We start from the raw sequence: 22,760 nt of genomic DNA, 5'->3' as shown, positions 1-22,760 counted from the left end.
TAGACGGAGAACAAACCAGAAATAATAGAAAGGAAGTGGGAGTGTAGGAGAGGAAGAAGGTAATGGTCGGTATTAGAGGAAGTGAGGATGCGGAGCGACCAATGAGCTGGCTCGCCGGGGCTGCTGTTTGGAATTCCAAGACTAAAGTGTAAATCCACCGAACTCCCCTTATCTCGCCGGCCTTGAGTATATTCTAATTTCCTTTCTTTTTGTAGGAATGTAATACCAGAAAATAGTACCCAAACACTCCACACCAAATAATAATCTGATGCAGATAATGTTGGGAGAAGTATGACTCTTTTACGCTACCCCCATAATTGTCTGTAACAAATGTCAAATACTGCTTTTTTACACTCGCTTTTTTATTCATGAAAATAGGTAGTGTTATCCAATTCTGTTTGGTAAACGCCAGACTTAACTGTGAATATAGCAACAGTCATGTGAGTGTTCACTCGGTTTCAACGCGCAATGCTGATAATCGATGTTTAATGTCGATGTCTAAATTGCAGATAGGTAGCAAGTTAAATAAGTGTCTCTCAGATTATTATTGAAATTAATGGTTTCCGCTTTTTTGTTTTTGCAGAGAATCACGTGACGTGAAACAGTTATTGTTTCCTAATTCCTATAATTATATAATAGCGTGTTCGTCATAATATTGGCCATATATCTCTTTCTCACTCTATAGTCCTAATAACAATATAACTACCTTTCCACATTGAATGACAACTTGTTTTTTGTCATTTTAGAAGATGAGGTTCAGGGAGCTAGCATGCGTTTTTTCAGTAATTATTTACACTCTATGAGCGAACCCTAAATGCTGTAATTGTGTCCAAAGCACGCAATTGTCTTTAAATGCACTTTATGAAAGTAAATTCTCTTGAAACTTACTGAAAGATGGTTCACTTCAACATTATGCATGAAAAATAGTCAAGAAAGGGGGGATGTGACATAGGCAATTTAAATTAGAGGTTGGAATAGTGGGGGACGCCACCAGTCTTCAAAACACTTTTTACATAGATACAATTCAATACTTTATTAATAATCCATAAACTCTGAGAACAATAAAATAGACAGATGTACAAGGCAATATACACGTGAGGATAAACAATATATATAATTCCAAAAGGGAAGAATAATTACAATAATTAATTGTCCTAGACAATATGTAACTGGGGAAATGACCTTGTACTTAACAACGTGCTTGACGCGCACTAAATACAATAAAATAGTCAAATGTACAAGGCGATATACACATGAGGATAAACAATTTATATAATAACAAAAGGGAAGAATAATTACAATAATTAATAGTTCTAGACAATACGTAACTAAATACAATAAAATAGTCAAATGTACAAGGCGATATACACATGAGGATAAACAATTTATATAATAACAAAAGGGAAGAATAATTACAATAATTAATAGTTCAAGACAATACGTAACTGGGGAAATGACCTTGTACTTAACAACGTGCTTGACGCGCACTAAATACAATAAAATAATTACGCTAATTACATACGAATATATATATATATATGTTGTCCAACAGATTAACGATTTGTCCATAAAACTTGTGAACAAAAAACCAGGTTTTTATATCATCAAACTTGTCACAATGTAAAAGCAAGAAAAAGGACGCTAACATGGCCGACATTACTTCACACAGTGACGCTTGACCTCACGTCCTACCAGCGCCTCCCCTCTCTCCTCGTGCTCACCCAATTCCGCCAACTGACTCAGGGAAAAAACAAGTCTGGGGGGCCGCCACTCTTGGGGAACCAAACATCCTCCCCCGCAGTGGACTCGCAGAGATCCACTTACTGAGTTGGCAGGGGGCAAAGCTTCCGGACAGGCCGGCTAATCAGTCCTGAAGTTGTCTTGACCTCGGCCACCCTGGCCACGTCGTCTCGGCCATGGTGAAGCTTGACGATTCGGCCTATGGACCACTGCAGGGGAGGAAGGTTGTCGTCCATGATCATGACTATCTGTCCCACTGCCGCGGGGAAGGAAGGCGAATGCCATTTGAGCATGGCTTGCTGCTCGAGGAGGTACTCCTTGTGCCATCTTTTCCAAAACTGTCCAACAGTGAGCTGCGCCATTGCCCATTTCGATTTGAGCGCAGTGCGAGGAGTTAAGGAGCTATCGGGAGGTAGCGCAGTCATAGGTCGCATAATCAGAAAGTGACCTGGCGTCAGGACTTGCAGGTCATCTGGCGAGGACGAGACAGCGGTAAGAGGTCTGGAATTTAATATGGCTTCAATTTGACAAATGATTGTGAGGAAACACTCCATGGTGGGCTCTTGAGTGCCTAACATGACCTTCAGTAATCTTTTGGTAGATTTAACGGCTGCTTCCCAGAGACCTCCGAAGTGTGGTGCTCGAGGGGGGATGAAATGCCACTCGATGCTTCTTTTGTTGGATTCTCTTAGAATGGCCTCCTGAGACTTGGCGTCATTTAGTAGTGCAGATACCTCCTTGAGTCTTCTTTTGGCTCCGACGAAGTTAGTGCCGTTATCCGACCAAATGTGACTCGGCACACCCCTCCTGGCAACAAAGCGGTTCAGGGCAGCTAAAAATGCCTGTGTTGTAAGGTCTGTGACTAGTTCCAGGTGTATGGCCTTGGTGGAAAAACAGACGAAAATGGCGAGGTAAGACTGGAGGACTTTGGCTGAACGCAGGGAAGCAATTTTCACGTTGAAGGGGCCCGCGTAGTCTATGCCAGTGGTGGCGAAGGGTGATGAAGCGCTGACTCTTCCTTCGGGCAGTTGACCCATGAGTGGGTTGAAGGGTGTTGGCTTGACACTGAAACACTTGTTACAGGCTCCCAATTGTCGGCGGACAACATTCTTACCATTAACAATCCAATATCGACTTCTCAAAAACGCATGAGTGGCAGTGGGGCCTACGTGGAGGTTGGATATGTGGGCATCTTGTATGACCAGGGCCGTGAAGGGGTGTTGCGAAGGCAACAAGGCAGGGTGCTTTTGATATTCGGGGACATCGGCCAGTCTGAGTCTCCCTCCGACTCGCAACACTCCATCAGTGTGCAGAAATAGGCCTAACGTTTTAACGAGGCGTAGTCTAGGCCGAGGGGACTGAGCATCCTCAATTTCTTCGGAAAGCGAGTGCTGTTGGGCTCGGACTATTAGAACTCGCAGGGCTTCGCTACGTTCCTTTACATTCAATGGACCTGACATACGATGTACTGGATTTTTAGTATTGTGGGCGAATCGCAGGCACCAGGCCACTACATTTTGCAGAGTGTACAGACTGGAAAATTTAGACTCTAATTCCTCAGGGCAGGGCATTACACTTGACACGTTAAGGGCCTGGGAGCGAATTTCTGCTCCTACGACAGGGTCAGACAAATCGGCATTTACTGGCCCAAGGGGCCATGACTCGTGGTTTGATTTCAACCAAGGGGGACCTTCCCACCATAACTGGTGACTCACTAAATCTTGAGGACGTACTCCACGTGAGGCACAGTCAGCGGGGTTTTGTGAGGAGGAGATGTGGAACCATTGCGAGGCGGGTACTTTTTCTAAGATAGTAGCTACTCTATTTCCCACGAACACCTTCCAATGCGGAGGTGGCGTTGCTGTAATCCAGGCCAGGGCAATGGTAGAATCCGAAAAGGCTAAGATGTTCTGAGTGGTTATCTGAGGGAAAAGTAATCTGACCTTATTAATCGTAAGGGCAAGTAGGTGGGCCGCACAAAGCTCCAGACGAGGGAGCGTGACCGGTTTCATGGGGGCCATTCTGGCTTTAGACATGACCAGGCTAATGACAGTGTCCTCAGACTGGGACACGAGGTAAACCACGGCCGCATAGGCTCGCTCAGACGCGTCAGCAAAACCCACCAAATAACACTTAGGATTGGGTAGAGACAAAAATCTAGGGATGTGAATTTTAGACAGGTCAGGCAGGGAGACAGCGAACTGAGCCCATTCCTGGACAATTGACAAGGGCAGGGGATCATCCCAATCAAAAGAGGCTTGACAGACTATTCTAAATATTGCACGAGCAAAAACTGTTACGGGGATCAGCCATCCCAAGGGGTCAAAAACTTTTGCAATCTGACTGGCTAATTGTCTTTTAGTTTGAACATTAGGCACGGAACGGATTAGAAAGTGGAAGTAATCTTGAGCAGGGTTCCAACAAAGTCCGAGGATTTTCAATTGTGACTCCTCATCGTTTTCTAAACAGACTGAGGACATGGCTGGAAGTAGATATTCCGGGGGTATTTTATTTAATAATTGCGGTTGATTTGAGGCCCACTTCCTGAGTTCAATTCGAGCCTGACTCAATAATTGGATTAACTGATCTCTGGATTGCAATGCCACTTCTAGAGTAGGGCCTCCTCCAGAAATGTCATCCACATAGGTACGGTCGCGGAGTATCTCAGAGGCCAGGGGAAAGGAAGCCTGAGAGGTCAGAGCTAATTCTTGAAGGACGCGACATGCCAAGTAGGGGGCTGACGTGGTTCCATAGGTCACAGTGCACAAACGGTACTCCTGCACTGGTTGGCTCGTGTCAAATCGCCACAGTATGCGTAACAAATCCCTGTCTTCCGGGGGGTGTTGTATCTGTCTAAACATTTGGCGAATGTCGGCCGTAAAGACCCATTTGTCCACTCTAAATCTGGTAACCACCTTCCAGATATCGAGCTGTAAACGGGGTCCAGGGAGCAAGAGCTCATTGAGGGAGATGCCTGAAGAGGACTTCTGGGAAGCGTTAAATACTACACGAATCTTCTCCGGGGGATCGTCTGGACGGTTACCGCATGATGGGGAATATAATAGACAATTTGACCTGACTTGAGAGGAGGGGCCAGTTCCATATGATTCGAATCTAAGTAGTCTTGCATAAACTCCACATAGGGAGCACGGAGATGTGGGGACTTGGCATGACGGGATTCAGTTTGTAGGAGACGCCTTAAAGCAATCTTTCTGGATTCACCGAGGCAACACGGACTAGTTTTAAATGGCAGTGCTACTGAAAACCGACCATCAGGAAGTCGGAAATGTGACTTCGAGAAGCACTCTTCAGCCTTCAATTCGTCCGGGGTGAGAGGCGAAACCTCCGACACTTCCTCCAAGGCAAACATTCTTTCCATCAGGCGTGACAAGACTAGGTCAGGGGGGTGTGATATAGATTGGGGAATTTTACCCGAGCCGAGTCGGAGTACCGTGGGTTGGGCAGGAATTGCCGGCATATGAGTGACTAGAGAGGGACCAACAGGTGAATCAGAACCTTCGGAGAGAGCAACCCCGGCAGAGGTTGTGGTGGGGGGCAGCGTTTCAGGAAGGAAGAGATTACAAGTTTGCAGCGGCCGTCGCGTTCTAATCAGACGTTGAGGTTTCGGGGTTGGAAGTTGGATAGCCAAAGTTGGAGGAGTGGGCTGCTGAGTGATGACTTCCTCTTGGGGAGTAGACCTGGCTTGGGCGGAGGACACAGACAAACTAGGGGGGCCTGATTGTCCGGAATGCGCGGGGAGTTCAGGGTTATTGCAAGCAAGCGGTTCCGACTCGGACCGGTACAAGAGGGTTTCGGCCGAAGGCTTGTTTTCTGGGCTAGACTGGTTAGCAGGTGCCTTAGGAGCTGGTAGTTGACCATATTTATGCTTGAACAGAATTCTATAATAGGTCCGATATAACTTGGAGTTGGACCTGCTGTCCTTGACAGAAGCGTGAAAACAAACCCGCCTCGAGGGGAAGCTTCTCAAGGGGCCAGACATAATCCAGCCAAGAGTTGTTAGTCGGGCGTTGGGGGAACCATTTTGTGCCCGGATTATTTGACTAAGGTCGATGGCGTCAAAAACCGAGGCTGAAAATACTACGTCTATAGGACTCGGTTCGTTAAAGTTTGGGTCGGCTAACTGTTTATCCGCCAAATGCTGCCAATCCTTAACAGGGAAATAAGAGGACGGTGCATCTGGGACCGTCTTAGTGACTATGCGGAAGGGGACTTTGATTTGGGAAAATGGGGGACATTGCCTTAGATTGGTAGAAACTTGACCTACGACTTGGGTGGCGATGTTGCCTCCTATCCCTCGAATCCCACCTGACATAGGGTTATAGTTCAATTTACTTTCTTTGGCGAATTTCTTGGACATCAAATTTATCTCACTGCCTGAATCCAGCAGGGCACGAGCGCGATACCAATGGCCATCTCCTCCAAGGAGATGCACCAGGGCAGTGGGGGAAACTGACATATCGGACGGAAACGACTTTACTATGGACTGACGTGGAACATTTGCCGAGTGACACAAACGGCAGCGTCTGCGACGGCAGAACGCAAAGGTGGACAAGGGAGGGGTATCGCGCCTGCCAAGAATCTATAATTCCGGCGGGGGAGGGGGTGCTGGATGACGTCCAAAATACGTTACAGGATGTACGGGGGGCAGTACGTCGGACGAGGAAGACGACGAGGGTCGAGACTCAGAGTCCTTGACCCCGCCTAGAGGCAGATGAGGCTCAAAGGAGCTGGGGGGAAGAAGGGAGCGCCTTGGAAAGGGGGGCGGGGATTCAGGCAAGTCCTGGGAGCGTACCTTTTTGGGAGGAGATTTGGGCCTCGAGGGTCGAGAGGTTCGCAGGGACATCAATGGAGTAATTCCAGGGGCACTAGCTCTTCTCTGACTAAGGCTGGCAGATGGTGGAGGGGGGTGCAAGGAGGTATGATGCTCTCCATGACACTTCGCGCACCCGACCTGGCAAGGACATCGGGATACTGGGTGATAGATGGAAAGACAATTGGTACATAGGTTCTTTTCCGTAACCAAATCCCACTTGTCACTCACTGACAAGTTAACGTAGTGAGCGCATTTAGACAGACGATGTGGATCCCCACAGAGGTAGCACTGAATGGAGGAAGAGGTTGAAGAAGTTGGGGCACGAGGAGTGGAAGGGATAGGCGGTGGCCTTGGAGGAGGTGAAGATGATGACGGTCTCCGTGGTGGACGAGGTACAAAACGGACTGATTTGGGTGAGTACGGTTTAACCTGACTGGGCGAGGGGATGGAAGCTGGTTGATGAGAAGGAGGCGTGGGACTAGGGCTGGGACTAGCCTGGACAGGAGGAGGGGAAGTCCTCCTTGGGGACAAGGTAGGAGAGAGTCGGTCCCCTTGGTCCTTTAGGAAATCCAACACTTGAGAACTGCAAGGCAGCTCGTCAAAGGATCTTAGGTACTTCTTCCTAAATTCCTCTTGTAGACCGGGGGCCAAGTTGGACAATGTAATGTGACAAAGGAGAAAATCGAGAGGGTGAGGGATGGAACACTGGTCCAGTAAAATTTGTCTGCTTGACAGCCAGGCGATGCACGCCTCTATGCTAGGGTGAGGCTCCGGGAAGTGAAGGAAGTTGTCCACCATAGCGCTGGCGACCCGCAACCTTCCCTCATATCGGGCGTCCAGAGTCTCCCAGGCATAGAGGTATCCTTCCTCAGTGGAGGTGGCGTTCTGGACGATGGACAAGGGGGGGCCTTTCAAGCATGATCGAAGAGCCTGAAGCCGCTTGGCTGCAGGGAGGGCTAGTCTATGAATCTCAGTCTGAAAATTCCGCTTGAAATCCCCATACGTCAACACATCCCCCTCAAACACCGGAATCTTAGGAATGATGAGCTCCTGCAGCTGCCTTCTGGCTAGCTCCACAACGGACTCATCCACTACGCCAGTGTGGGAAGAGACAGACACGGGGGCGGGCTTAATGGAAGGAGGGGGGGTAGCCAAAATCGGCAAGACAATAGAAAGGTGGGCGAGTTCAGCCTGTTCGTGGCTTTGAGACATCGCCAAAGCAAGAGGGGCACTGCAGTCCGATGCCAAAGGCCGCAGCCATTCCCAAGCCTCTTTATCCACTGTCTGGGACAGAGACTCAAAAACGGCGGAGAGCTGCTGACATCGGGCGACTGACTCGGGGGACTCTGGGTCCAACAATTGAACGTTTCGAGTCCATTGATCCAGCCTGGCAGTGAGGTGACGGCATCTAATGGCATTCAGATCCCCGCTGGCCTCAGACTGGATGGACGATTTCGGAGTTTCCTCCTGCGAAGGGGGAATGGGAGCTGGCGAACGGGGAGGGGTAGTATTCTCGGTGAACTCTTCCATGTCGTACAGGAAGGCTAGACACGCAGGTTGTGCTGGTGAGAAAAAGAATTATATACAATTGACAAAATAATAGCACAATACAAAAATTATAGACAAAATAACTGAAATAGACTAAGTAACTTAGTAGCTAATGCCCGTAACACGTATAAAAACACAAAATGAAAAAATACAATTAATGAGGTGTACTATGTAAGAAACAAAGCTGAAATAATAGTGTTCTGAAGACTGTTCCCGGGTTTCGGCACCATGAAAAATAGTCAAGAAAGGGGGGATGTGACATAGGCAATTTAAATTAGAGGTTGGAATAGTGGGGGACGCCACCAGTCTTCAAAACACTTTTTACATAGATACAATTCAATACTTTATTAATAATCCATAAACTCTGAGAACAATAAAATAGACAGATGTACAAGGCAATATACACGTGAGGATAAACAATATATATAATTCCAAAAGGGAAGAATAATTACAATAATTAATTGTCCTAGACAATATGTAACTGGGGAAATGACCTTGTACTTAACAACGTGCTTGACGCGCACTAAATACAATAAAATAGTCAAATGTACAAGGCGATATACACATGAGGATAAACAATTTATATAATAACAAAAGGGAAGAATAATTACAATAATTAATAGTTCTAGACAATACGTAACTAAATACAATAAAATAGTCAAATGTACAAGGCGATATACACATGAGGATAAACAATTTATATAATAACAAAAGGGAAGAATAATTACAATAATTAATAGTTCAAGACAATACGTAACTGGGGAAATGACCTTGTACTTAACAACGTGCTTGACGCGCACTAAATACAATAAAATAATTACGCTAATTACATACGAATATATATATATATATATGTTGTCCAACAGATTAACGATTTGTCCATAAAACTTGTGAACAAAAAACCAGGTTTTTATATCATCAAACTTGTCACAATGTAAAAGCAAGAAAAAGGACGCTAACATGGCCGACATTACTTCACACAGTGACGCTTGACCTCACGTCCTACCAGCGCCTCCCCTCTCTCCTCGTGCTCACCCAATTCCGCCAACTGACTCAGGGAAAAAACAAGTCTGGGGGGCCGCCACTCTTGGGGAACCAAACAATGCACGTTCATTACAATAAATTAGTGCTCTCTGTTGGAGAAAGTGTTCTCTAAAATCACTATTTCCGTATTAAACCAAAATTATAATTTGGTCTTAGGCTTAACCAACATTTTTGGCCAATGGTCAAATGAAATCGTCCTGGAAATTACAAAAATCTTAAACAACCTTCTGTACATTTACACATGTGGTGAATTACATCAATTCGGAATTATATCAACACTCTTGATTGTGGTACAAGTGATAGAGCCGTACAAATTTAGAAAAGGTGCTTTAGAGGAGGTACTTTAACCTCCTCATAAGGATCCCGCTTATAAACTTTCCTGGAGAAAAGTTTTTAATAAAAAGTAAAAAATCTATAAGTCCCGGTTTGTGTGTACAAAAAATATTTTCAAAAACTGAATAAATTAGTCAATAAAGTACATTTCCGGTCAATCAAATCTCTTTAAATTTGGAATTTTAGATATTTACTTCCTGTTAAATTATATTAGTGGTGAGACAGTACATTGTATTCAAAAGGCACACTAGTGGAGCACCCTCTTTCGCCCTGTCACACCTATTCATTAGTGACATTTCTACTATACGTAGATTGATTTTGTAAAAATACGTTGTTAGGTGATCCCCTTGTAGCAGCAGCGCTTCCTTTTGAATTATACAGGCAGTGGGATACTCTACTTTATAATAATCACTTTTAAAAGAAAATGTTTACAGATTGGTATCTTTCACAAGCTCCTGTCTTAATTAATAGACTAAAAGAAATATCATAGGATGCTAGAAGAGAAAGGAGCACTGAATTGTTAAAGAATTGCGGAATAAGAGTAAAAGAATCCGCTTGAATCTCTCGAACGCACAGAGACTAACGATGGAGAAAAAATAAATTTGTAAGCAAAAGGAAAGGAACTTAATTAAGGACTGAGTTATTCGCTAATTTTAAGCCCGGTTGCTATGGCGGGGTAAGGAAGTGGGGATGAATTGAGTGCCTTAGTCCTGCCCCCATGAGCGCTTGCTTAGATATCTAAGCATATTGACCAATCTTCAAGTAATTACAATCGATTGGATTAAAATATTGAAATACGATTGGCCGGTTGGGATGGGAAAGTTCTGCTCCAATCCACGAGCCATTATACAAAAACACTTAACGGAAGTATTCAAATAGAAGTTGCATTCAAGTAGTTACTCTTTATTTTATGATATGTCATTAAAAAGTTTTAAGGAGGAAATTTAATTAACAAAGTTTATGACATTAAATACTTCTTTATTAAAACTAGGCAAATTCAAATGAAGTCAACTTTCTGTTATAAAGGTAACATGAGAACTCTTTTGATGCAAAATTTCTGATATAAGTTTTAGATAAACCCAACTGAGACCAAGAACCTCTTTCGGGGTCTCAAAACTCAATTTCCGATGGAAAAACTCCATCTTGACACGTTTGTGAGACTTCCTTTTACCTAGAGACGCCAAGAAAGATTGTGGGCCCACGGAATTAAAAAAAAAAAGGCAATATTTTACGATGGCGCGATACGTGAAAGATCGTTAGAAACCGGGAGTTACTTTCTTGGTCTGTGGTGGCTGAGAACAGAACTAGTTCTGAACTTGCAGTTATGATAGCACTTGCAGCTCGTATTGTTCATGCAGTGATAAGGAAAGGTGGTAGAGTCACGGTTTTTGCCGGCCGCTTCCATAATGTTGGAAAATACTTGAGGGCTAATGTGATAGTAGACAGAGTGGCGAGGTTAACAGTAGGCGAGGTTTCAGTTCGGTGGCACCAGGTGGCGTGCCACTTGACTTATGCTGCGGCCACACGTCACCAGATAGCTGCCACGCCATTCTAATCATCCCGCACTTTTTCATTGTCACACTGCAGCTAATTTATGCCGACCTCTCGTGGTTCTACACCTCTCCTCTATTACTGCGCATGCTCCAACTCTTTTCCCTTATTAGCTTTACTGTTAACTTTCCTTGAAGGCTCTATCTGCAGATCAGCATCTCCTCTGGCTGTTTTACTTGCATTAATAATGCGGGAAAAAAAACTCTTAACAAGTTCCTGACTGGTTTATCAGAATTCTTACAAACTTTTACAAAAATAAATAGATTGCAATTTATTACGATTCAGTTTAGATTTAACTTTAGCTTGTCTTATCGATCCTCACAATAGTTCCGTTCTTAGCCTCAATAAGGGCGAACCCTCTCACTATTTACTACAGGTTCAGGGGGCTCCAACTCGCACATTTTCTTCAAATGTTAACAACATTCAGAGACATGTTCAATTCTTACCTACAACATGCCGGCTGTAAATCCAAAACTTCAAAAATTAAAAATTTGTATAGCAAGAGTTCAGCTATTTCACATATTCAGCTATTTAGTAAATATGTTTGAGAAAAAATATTACAAAATAAATAAAGCTAACAGAATTTTAGAGAAAGTTACTGACTATTGATTTAAATGTAAAAAAAAGTCTTTTATAATAAACAAACAGACAAATAACAGCATTACTACAAATTCACTTATTCATTTCAAATCATTTATTATTATTTTTAACGTGTTTGAGACAAACTTTATGTCCATTTGCCAACCACGGCTCAATTTTCTGTTTTAAAGTTTAAAACATATTTTCAAATAAATATTATATAGGCTTAATTTCATTTAAACTGGTACAATTCAGTAGAATGTCTAATTTGTCTAAATCTGTGTATTCCTTTATAAAATTAAACTGATGTAAATATTTCAATCTGTGAAAAATTCACAACCCAACAAAAGATGTTCAATATTAACCATAGTGTTATCCAAACCACAATTATTTCCCGGTATAAATTCATATTTCATATTATTTATTATAATTCTTGGGAATTTCTTGTTCATTAACCTGAAATTTGGTCTTTAAAAATTCAAAAGGGATATTTAAATTAAGGTAAGATTGTTTGCAGTTAAACCAATGACGAACCGGATATAACTATTACGCGTTAATGTTGTAAATTTTATTAATATCCATACTGATTAGATGGGATTTGTGTGGATTTATTAAATCATTTTTATTTTTAGTTACTTCCAAATAATCTCCGTTTTGCCACAAATCCATAGCCCCTATTTGTGCCAAGCATCCGTTTAGAAAGATACACCAATTGAAGGGCACTTGTTGACGAGGCTGTAAATCCATACTTCACATTGAAATGCACTAAAGGGATACCTCCTGAAAATTCAAATTTTTCTGGAACTTATTCAGGAAAATGTCGAGAACATGCAAAGTCTAGAGGGAATCAGTTGCTAGAAAATCTCAAAGAATTGAAAAAAGCGTTCAGTTATGTTGCTACCATTTGAGAGAGTTCCACCAAATATGGAATTTATCAGCAATTTTAACCTTCCTTACAAATATGTAAGTGAACCTTTACATATTAAGGTACCGTACTTTAAGGTGAAGTGGCAGTCTTCCCACCCCTCCGCCTTAATCACATTTCCCGGGGAAAATTTTTCAAATGAAAAATGAAAAGGACTTGAAGAGTCCTTGCCCTCACAGAAATCAGCAATGAGGTAGGGAACTTTACCGGATGTACGTAGATTCGTATTTCCTGTTACTCCTTGCAAGAAGAGATCTTCATGGTTAAGTTTTCACTGGTAAGAACAGTTTAAAGCCTCTCTTCGTCCAAAAATCCTTTCCGGATCCCGAAAAAAAATCGTAGCTAGCAGGAAACGAGCAAGTTGTAAGCCTCAGATTGCAGTCGTGGGAGTGTCTACACTTGAGTTGTTCTCCTGTTGAACTGTAGGAACTCCAGTAGATATTCTCAGAACTGAAAGGTATTTTCGGGCTCCTGGGATTCATACGAAGCCTCAATTGTGGCGGTTCATCTGGAGAATCATTTAAAATACAGACAGCAAATAAAATGTATAAAAAATGGTAGGTTTTAAGGATATTTAAGGATGTAAACTGCAGTAAGAAAAAGTTGGCTCCACAAGATGGTGGAAAGTTCTGGTTCTTGGTTTCACTAAACCAGTCCTGCCACCTGCAGCCTTAATGAAGAGATATGCAATATAGAGATTCCTTGATGTTATTTATTTCTTGGGTGGGGAAGGTTTTCAAAGAGGTGAAGGCTCTTTCAGCCTTCAAACCCTGCTTTATCTCCATGGAGCGGCGTTATTGGCCTGAGAGAAGAGAATAGGAGCGTGTCGGATAGGGTAGACAGCTCCGGGGATAGACAGCGCAAACAGAGTGGTTTATATGCTTCAAGTTGCGCTCACTTCTTGCAGCATCCATCTCGTTCAGACGCTGCAGCTTCACTGTCAGCTGGCGGCTCTTTAAAACAATCCATCCTGCCCTCATCTTCTCTAAAGCTTTCTCCCAGCTTATTCACACTTCCTACTTTACTAAATATTTACCTTTCTTCTTTCTTGTTGCTCCGCTTAACCCCTCGCAAGCAATCGGCTAGATTTCCCATTTAGTATTCACTGCAAATATCCGTTTTTGAATTTCCTTATGAACGACAAAGTGGTTTGATATGCGTTTAAGCCATCCCGAAGGTTCGTCACAATATTATTAAAGTTTTTTACAAGGTCGGTTCAGATGATTCTGTATCAACTTGTTGGTATGCATTAAACTCTGCACATCACCTACATACATGAATGTCTATTACATAAATTTGAAACATTGAATAGGGTTTTTAGATAGAGGTGAAATTGAGCTCTACTTTAGAGTGCCTCATTCCAAGCTGTTAGACGAGTGGCTCTTTAATATGAAGCTCTATCTGGTTAGTATAAACTCTAAGTATCAAGAAAATGGAATTACTTAAATTATATTAGAAAGAGAAAGAGACATTTTGGGTTCACACCAGATTCTTTGTACCTACTTGTTCTTAGTTTTTGTGAAATGCTTCGATTTCGAATCCCTTTTCTCTCAGTCCCCTACCAAAAACAGGAACCTTTACCGGATCTTTTCTTGCTAAATCTTCCCTCCAACTCCGAAAATTTAAATTAGTTACTTTGAACGGTTACCAACATTATAACAGTACGTGGAAGCTTACTCTACTGAGGAGCCCAACAAATCCCTCCGCGAAGATGCCATAAAACAGGATTCCCTTAGAAAAATGATTGAAGTAGAAGTTACAGAACTACGTAATGTTTCATAGTAATCATTCTCTAGAAAATCTTAAAAAGTGAAAGATCCATTCAGTGATTGTATCAGTTTAAATTCCGGCAGACGAATTCTCTCACAACTCCGAATTTACGCAATAATTCAAGCCTAATCAGAACCGTAATTACATCGAAATGTCACTCAATTTCATCTCCTGAAATGCCTTTAATTGGAACTTACCGATAAATGGGTTCAAATAGCCTAATAAACCCACATTTAAAGGAACAATTCCAGGTTCTTGAAAATCCACTCAATGCACTTCCGGCTCAGGTATTTTTAACACTATCGATATTTGCTGTGGCGCTCCCACAGGATATGCAAGCGATTCAGGAAGTTTATGCCTAAAGCGATTTTTCTTCTTTGAGTTAGAGTGTATTTGAATCACACGTATTCATCGACCATTTAAAAAAAAAAAAACTTTTTTGACTTCAAGAGACATCAAAACTTTCGAAATTTCCGGTGAAAAGTCAATATAAAAAAAATTAGACTTCCTTGGAATACTTCCGTTTAGTGGTCCTTTGGGGAAAAAAAGGACACCATGGTAAATAAACAATTATTGTTAAGATAGAATTGGAGTATCCTGTTGGTGGGAAAGTTAAGATGTTGTGAAATGACTAAAGTTTGGTGGTCGGACAAGAGAATCCCTAAACTACTTACTCCTCTGGTCCTCACTGTTCTGGAGGTAAGCCTTTACAGACTAATACCTGCAGAGCGAAGTTTGTGCCCTTGTCAGCAGTAACATTCACGATATAACTAACTACAGACCAGTCAAAACTAAATCGTACTTAATACGCTACTGCAAACTAGGGCTGCTGTGGCCGTTCTAAACCAAAACTAAAGCGGTATAATTCACTTGCATAGCATGTTTCCACCACTGGATTGTCACTTAATAAGTTAGTTTGTTTCTCTATTTGTTTTTTTATTATTTTTGTCTCGAAGCACTCCATTCTTTATTTTTCAATTCTTTCGAGGTTAGAATAAATCTATAAAGAGGAAGAATAAAATGGATTCACAACTTTGAAATTAGGATTATCTCAAAGGGAAAAATGCAGTTGTGCCAACTGTCAATTCAGGCTCGGTTCCTTTCCCACCCAAGTCACATATTGTCTTTGCAACGCAAACAGATCTCTCCCTACCACTGTAAGCAAAGGGTCCAAAAAAGCAGCCCTTCCTCTTCCTATACCAAGATGTTTCCTGCACCTATTGGGCGCTATAAAAAGGAACGGACCTCTGGCTCGTTAAGTCTATTTTTCCAGGGCCAAAGCTCCACCAACCGTTGGATGTTCCTTGAAACAGCTACTGAATATTTGCCATTGAGTCAGAGAGCGTGAATCGCCAGGATTCGTCCATCTCCTACGATGGCCAAAATTTAGAAATCAGATGTCCCAAATTAGTGATATACCTTACTCTAAAAAAATATCTTATACTACCTCTCCGTAACACTAATATAGTCACAGAATCAAATTTGAGCTTGGAAAGAGCTTCCGGCTTTGTCTTTTTGATCTTTGGAATTGATCGGGTTGTGCTTGTTCAAGCACGTTTAGGTTGAATGATTGGCCCTCAGCGGTGTCTTGGCTGTGATCTCAGTCCTATTATATTTCTTGGACTGATTCTGCTCCATTTGATCAACTAAAATAACTAGTCTTGGATTGAATTTACGAACGAATGTTCTTTTCGGTCTTCATCTGTCCTTTGTCTCATCAGCTTCTCATTCCCTGATTATTGTAATCCAGAATATCTCAAAACAGGCCAAAGCCTGCTCTGGACAGATGAAAATTGGGTTGACTGACTAAATCAGCAATTTTACTGCAACACCTTGTACATTAGACCAACTTAAAACACCTGGACAAAATCTGCCATGAATTTTAAGACAATTTCTTTTTACGCACATTTGCATTAACGTTTAGAATTTTTTACTAAATTTTAGGAATTCAGTGTAAAGAAGAAAGTGAAAGTAGCAAAGTAGAATTTCATTACCTCAGGGAGGGGGCCACCTTTCTCCTCTTTTGTTGCCCGCGCAAACAATTAGAGCGGCTGTTTTGTTAGTAGCCCTAATATAGTTGAAGGACATCTCCAAGTAAAACTATTTGGAGTTAATCCCTGGACAAGGTAGGGCTTGGAACTTAAACAGCACTCAAGTACCTTTAAAGGGCGGAATATAGAGTACAAGCAACCACTTCACACAGTGCACTCTAAATACAAACACAAACACAGAGAAGTTAACACCAGCGGCAAGGTTAAACTGATGGTGAGGTGTTTCTGATAATTTGTAAACTCTTGGTCTCAAAGGACCTAAATAAAGTGGAATAAAACTCTGGTCGACTGAAGATTTAATAACTGCGGGCTGACTGCAGGGTTGTTGCAAAGGAAGAGCAGGGAGAGTTATCACTTCGTAGGCTATATTAAGTTAGCGTGGAGTTCGGCAAGTGTCACAGCAGGAGAACAGTTCACTCTGTTTATGTGATACCTTCAACTCTTTAAAACTAACCTTACCTCCACGAGCTTCCCTTTATCGCCGCTAGATCTCTCGAACGTGCGTGCTTTCTATTTGTTTACACCAAACTGTGTTCACATTCTTTTAGCTGCCCTCCATCACGCCTTCCAATTTCTGGCTTAATAAGAATTCTCCAGTGGGCAGTGATAAAGTTATCTCGTTTATTCTTTGTCCTTTCTCCAGCCAGAAATTCTTTTACTTTCTCGGAGCAAGCACTTTCTGCTTGCAATGCGTCTCTTCTTAAAGTTTCATTTCATCAATTTTTAATAAAATAAGAATGTATAATGGCATGATTATGTTGCTGGTGCAATTCATTTCTCGACATTCAAAATTTGAACATTTCATCCTCACATCATTTTTAAAACCATTAATTTAACCAGATTTCATAAAAATGCCGATGTTCTACGCCACTGCCTACTCAAGAATTTGTGGCCATCGAAAAATAATAGCCACACATGCGTGACTATGTAGACATCAAAACTGATACTTCGATCTCATATAACTAAATTAATAATGCTCAGATGACATCACAATCCATACATTACCCTAAAGTGAAAGCCAATCTCTTCTTCAGCAGCGCCCATATCGAATTTCAGGCAACAAATTTTTTGTAATGATAGTGAACAGATTTACATACGTAATTAGTGTATCATGTTTATTTATAGAAAATAATTGGAACTTTTTCTTAGAGAATCGCTATTATCTGTGTTGTTAACTGTTATTACAACTGCTACTGTCTAAAATGGAAGTAAAGGACCCGTGCTGTTAGCGCACATGTCATTTTCTGCAATAAATCTAGCCGTGCAACAATGGCAATTCCAATTTCATTACTACATGAGTTGCAAAAAAAACTAAAGGTTAGGGTACCGTGTCTTGGGCGAACCCGCTCTCTGATGGAGCTGTGTGTTGGGGTGTGCCAGCGAGGCTGTACTACACTCAGGCACCGGGGGCTAAGAAGTGCAGGGAGTTGGTTATTGGTGGGAAAGTCTCTAGCTAGGAAAGACTTCTTCTTCTTCTTCTTCTTGTTTCAGTGGGTGTAATGACTGCAGAAGGTAGAGTTATGGATAAGGAAGGTAGTTGTTGCCTCTTTTCAGGGGAGGCCTTCTTTCCCCCTTCATCTTGTAGTTGGTGTACCTCATAACCCATCCGAACGTCTGGGCTATTTATTAGCCAGTAGCGCCGGGGTAACAGCTTTTTGCTACAACATCCTCCACTTGTAGGCTTCGTTCCTTTTGCAAGCTCACCTCCCTGGCTGGTCTTCTCCTAGTAGACTAGAATATCCGGGCAGTCTGCAGCAGCCCGTGTACTACAGCCACTTACACCATCACTAACCTGAGGGAAAGAAGTCCCAAATAACATATTACCGTGCGTATTTCTTTCTCTTTCTCACATTCTCTCTCAGACATTTATTTACCCCTTCAGTGATATTCCTTTTGCGTTCGAGGAAAACATAGAGACTCTGGCGGTGTCGGCTATGTGAATCAGCTACTGTCAATTAAGGCCGTATAACATTTATTTTGTCTCCTTCATTCAGCTGTGGCCCTGGGAACTTTGTCACTAAGAAAGAGTTAAGTTGGGGCTGGCTTTCGCTGGTCTACACAATCTGCAATTCTCCTTGAGTCTCACCGTAGACAAGGCGTCAGGTTCTGTACTAAGAGTTTGATATGGAGTTGATATAGCAGAAGTACCTTGTGAGACGTAAATGACATTGTGCGAGGCAAAATAGGCCTGGTGAAAGTAAATATCAGCAAAATATCTATCCCCCCTGATAGCAGAGGAAAGTAGAAATAGTAAAAAAGAAAAAAAAATATTAATATAATATAATTAAATTAGGAAAAAATTGTTAGAGATATTTTAATGTACACCTTGCCAAGTTGTGGAGCTTCTCTTGCAGACAGAAATTAAATCAAAGTGTAAACTAAGTTTTAGAAGTCAAATTGTAAAAGAGAGCGATTGTTAGTGCCTAGGCGCCAGCTGGGGGCGCTGGTGGCAAAGTTAAATCAGCCTCAAGGGTTCAACTTTAACTTTTAAACCAACAACAAATCAACTTTAACAATTACTACTTGTACTTTAATTCAAAAATAGAATTCAAACAGATACAGCACCCAGCTTCTTTTCCATTTAACATCTCCTGCTTTACTTTAGAAATAATAATGATATAACTCCTTTCTATTCATGTAACTTATTGGTGTGTTTGTGCGTGTTATAGTTCCGCCGGAAATCGAAGTTGAAAAAAGTTGGGTTCATACTGGAGAAGGCAACGAGGCCCAGCTCGTCTGCATTGTATTCGCCGAACCGCCAGCTGAGGTACGTACTTCAATTTATTTTATTTTTTGTTTTAAACATTAAATGTGTTATTTTTTCCTCTCCTTATTGGACTTTTGTAATCATACAAATTAGCCATTATTGGTAAGTGGTCTGTGAAGGGTTAAAACTGCAAAAAAAAGAAGAAACTTTAGCGTTCACTGTGTTATTCTATGGTGAGTGTTTTGTTTGTTTAAAAATTGAGAGAATTGGCTCCCAGAAATAGATTTTTTTAATAAGGAACTCTAGACTGGAGTGCAAGCACAAGAGGAACATCACAAACTTCTTTCTGTCGAACGTAAGCCATAGATAATGTAATTAAGCGCTTCCAAGATCGTTGGCACGTATAAAACCGTCATTCATCCTCAGGGCGAGTCGTCCAGGAGCTTCTTGGTCCAGGAAGCAAATAAAGTTGATACATTTTTAGAATAAAGCATCAGGAGTCATCAGTGGTGCTCCTATCATGACACCTCATGAATGAAACCAATAAAGCAGCAGTTTGTCTCTCTATGAGGAGGCATGCCGAAATGGGGGGGGGCGAAGTGCCCAGAGTTATCTGACTAGGACATGTTTTAAAATAGGAATTTGAAACCTCCAAATCTAACTTATGTCCATCGAAGTCATAGCAGGGATATATCCTTTATATGAATGGACTTGAAGCTTTGAAGAATGTACAATTTATGCACTACAAATGCTGGATTTGATGTCTTTGAATTTCAGCTGGATGTATAAGAGAGGTAAAGTACAACTACGACTGAAAGAAGCAGCAAACCATCAGCATTTTTATACTGTTGATCTAGAGATTATTGAGTTTCATTGATCATTGAAAATTTGACAGACGGTCGATAGTAAAAAGTTAAGGAGAAGGGTTAGAAACTGCGCACATTTCGAACTGCCTGGCGCCTTACGGCGGAGTCGCCAAATGAGGGCAGAGGTTAAACTAGTTCGATTTTCTATGCCCCATTGCGCCAATCACGAGCCAGGATCGGCCACTCTCTGATTGTTTTGTTCCCGGTTTTTTGTCTAAATTGTTGGAAAAGACTGCGCATAGATTGTTTAAGTTTCTTTCACAGGAAATATATCTACTTCTGCGGGAACTTGTGACGTCACGCTTCCCTCAACAGCGCAGTTCTGTCATAGTGAACCGTGCAACACCAAAGTTGACTGTTTCTGCAGTAAAAACTCCTAATTTCAATAAAATTCAATTGCGGAAGACACGTTTGTGTTTAAACTGGATTTTGTCAAATATTTTAATTAAAATTACACTGATTGAATACATTATCAGAGGAAGAAATATACTGTTTCTAATTTTGTGTGAATGTATAATTAAGTAAATCCTAATGGAATGTATGCGTTGTGGGTATAGCGTAGAATTATGCAAAATTATGGTGACCTCAGTTCGATATAGCCAGAACTCCAACTAACTATTCTCGTAGCCGCACTGTTAAGTCTGTTTCAGCGACATTCTCTATTTGGGGCCGACAGCAGCAATGCTGTAGCTAAGTAGCTGACAGGTGTGACGGCTTAGTAATTCTGCTCCCATCGGACAGCAACATCTCTGTAGGCATATATCACCGGCATGCCAACCCCACCTCTGGCCTCGGCTAGTTTAGCTGATATGTCCTTGTTTTACCACTAACACACTACGGCTAGCTTACTACCACATATCACTTCGTTATACGCATGTAATACTGTACTGTTAAGAGATAAGTTAGACAAGTCACTTAAAGGTAGACAAACAACTGCTAGTAGACATTCCTCTTACTCCACTTAGTTATTTTAATGTTTAAACTTTGACCTAAACTCTGTATTAACCATCAATTATATTAAAATCAATTATACTGTCACTAACTTCAAACTTAATTACTTACCATTCTTCTTTTGAATAAGTACGCGGTGAGCATACAAAGTTTTTTGTTTGAATTTCACCTTCTCTCACTTCTTAAAAGAAAATATTGTGAATCAGATTACTTTCCCAGAATCAGATATAATGCCAAATGAAAATAATTACCAAAGAGTCCTGGAAACTCACCAAAGTCTTACATTTTGGTTTGAATCTTCATCTCAGGCTCTAACCGTTCCCAGAGATCTGTAAAAACGAATTTCCTGGAAAAAGAGATCTACATTTGCGTGGAAAGTTTACAGGAAATCAGAGTGCTTATGTTCAAAGAGGAAAACTCTATTACGTTGCATTTCCTGTCCAGGATTATCTCCAACCTCGGCATTCCGCAGCATGAATGAGAATTCATGATCGCATAATGAGGCCAGCTGATTTGGGCTAAAAGGCCCTTTAAAAACCCCTCACCTAACAGGAACTCTCCAAATAGCAGTTTCCGCTTTGTGAATTATTCAAATAAATGTTATTGTTTTACTGGTGTCCAGCTAGTAACCCGTAAGAGAATTTTAGATCGGGAAACCACAGAAAAAAATCAAACACATTTAAAGTTTTAACTTCTTGCGTTTGAAAAAGTCTTTGAGGTATTTTGTTCAACTAAATATTAACTATTTTCTAAAAACAACCTTTTCTGATTCAGGAGATTTCAAAAAGGAAATTTAGAGAAAAGGTTTAGACAATCACCATAATTTCGGAGACTGTTACAGTATAAAAGGAAAATAAAATGTAATTAACTGCGATAAATGTGGTTACCTTTCTTTCCATCAATAACTTTAGACCCTCTACTTAGATTGAATATTTGTCACATTATCACACAGTTGCAGGAAAAATTTATTTATTCTTTTTTGTGAAAAACTTTTACTGATTTTTCTTTTTTCTTTTTTTTTACAACTAGTGACAAAAAAAGTCCTTGGCGGAGATTGAGAGTCTTAAAACTGCACTGACAGCTTGAAAGCTACCCTTTTTTTTCTTTTCAATTCTTCAAAAATGCATGAAAGAAACCTAGAATCACATAATCAGTATTTTATTAACGGCAGATCAAAACTTTTAGATAGGTCCAGTGAAAAACCTGTCTGCGATAAAACAAAACCAAAATGTCTGGAGTGATCTCTTACTTCTCTTTCTCTCAAGGTTCGAACTCTCAATTCTCTCCATACACCGTTTATTTGTTTTATTTTTACTAAAATTATGTTTATAAAAAAAAATCACGTAAACGATTCAGGGATTCTACCGCACAATACAACTTACACTAAATACCATATTCACGGGGACCAATTTGTAAAAACCAAACTCAATTAATTGATAATAACCTTCACTGGGAATTTTTTGTTTCTGCCAAACTAGAGTCTTGTTTTGGGATTGGACCAAAACGTGGCATGAAACACTTGGAAATCTCAACTCTGTAGCCATACATACTCTAACCAGTGTGAAGTTAGAAATTGTTTGCTTCAGCGATTTTCTTTCAAGGAAAAAGGTTATCCAATTTGTGTATTATTTGTAAACCCCCCATAGTAGAGGGCTGAGAGGAAAGTATTCTCACGTCAGCTAGTTCAATAAGGGCAAAATTACAAGAATGAATTTGCAATAGGTTACATGAGAGTAGGTAGGATCTGCTGACTTGCACTCTCGATATTGATTGGGCCTTGGAAACTTCAGCAGGAAAGTAAACATTGGCAATCTACGTGGAAAATACGTGATTAGCACACTTCAACAGATCCGCTACCAAT

At 41.2% G+C, this 22,760-nt stretch overlaps 1 protein-coding gene across 2 annotated transcripts in view; it reads left to right on the top strand.

Moving 5' to 3' along the window:
• Positions 1–22,760, top strand: part of LOC141455771 (protein amalgam) — a 553,007-nt gene that overhangs the window by 456,551 nt on the left and 73,696 nt on the right. For both annotated transcript variants that reach the window (XM_074131135.1, XM_074131133.1), the window contains exon 6: positions 19,045–19,142. In XM_074131135.1, the coding sequence (XP_073987236.1) occupies positions 19,045–19,142 (98 nt within the window). The remainder of the gene's footprint in view (positions 1–19,044; positions 19,143–22,760) is intronic.

Source organism: Rhodnius prolixus, unplaced genomic scaffold (assembly GCF_049639745.1).
Source record: "Rhodnius prolixus isolate KJV_2025 unplaced genomic scaffold, Rpr scaffold_4, whole genome shotgun sequence".
Taxonomy (NCBI): Eukaryota; Metazoa; Arthropoda; class Insecta; order Hemiptera; family Reduviidae; genus Rhodnius; species Rhodnius prolixus.
Note: the sequence above shows the minus strand (reverse complement) of the source record. Positions and strands in the feature narration are given on the sequence as shown.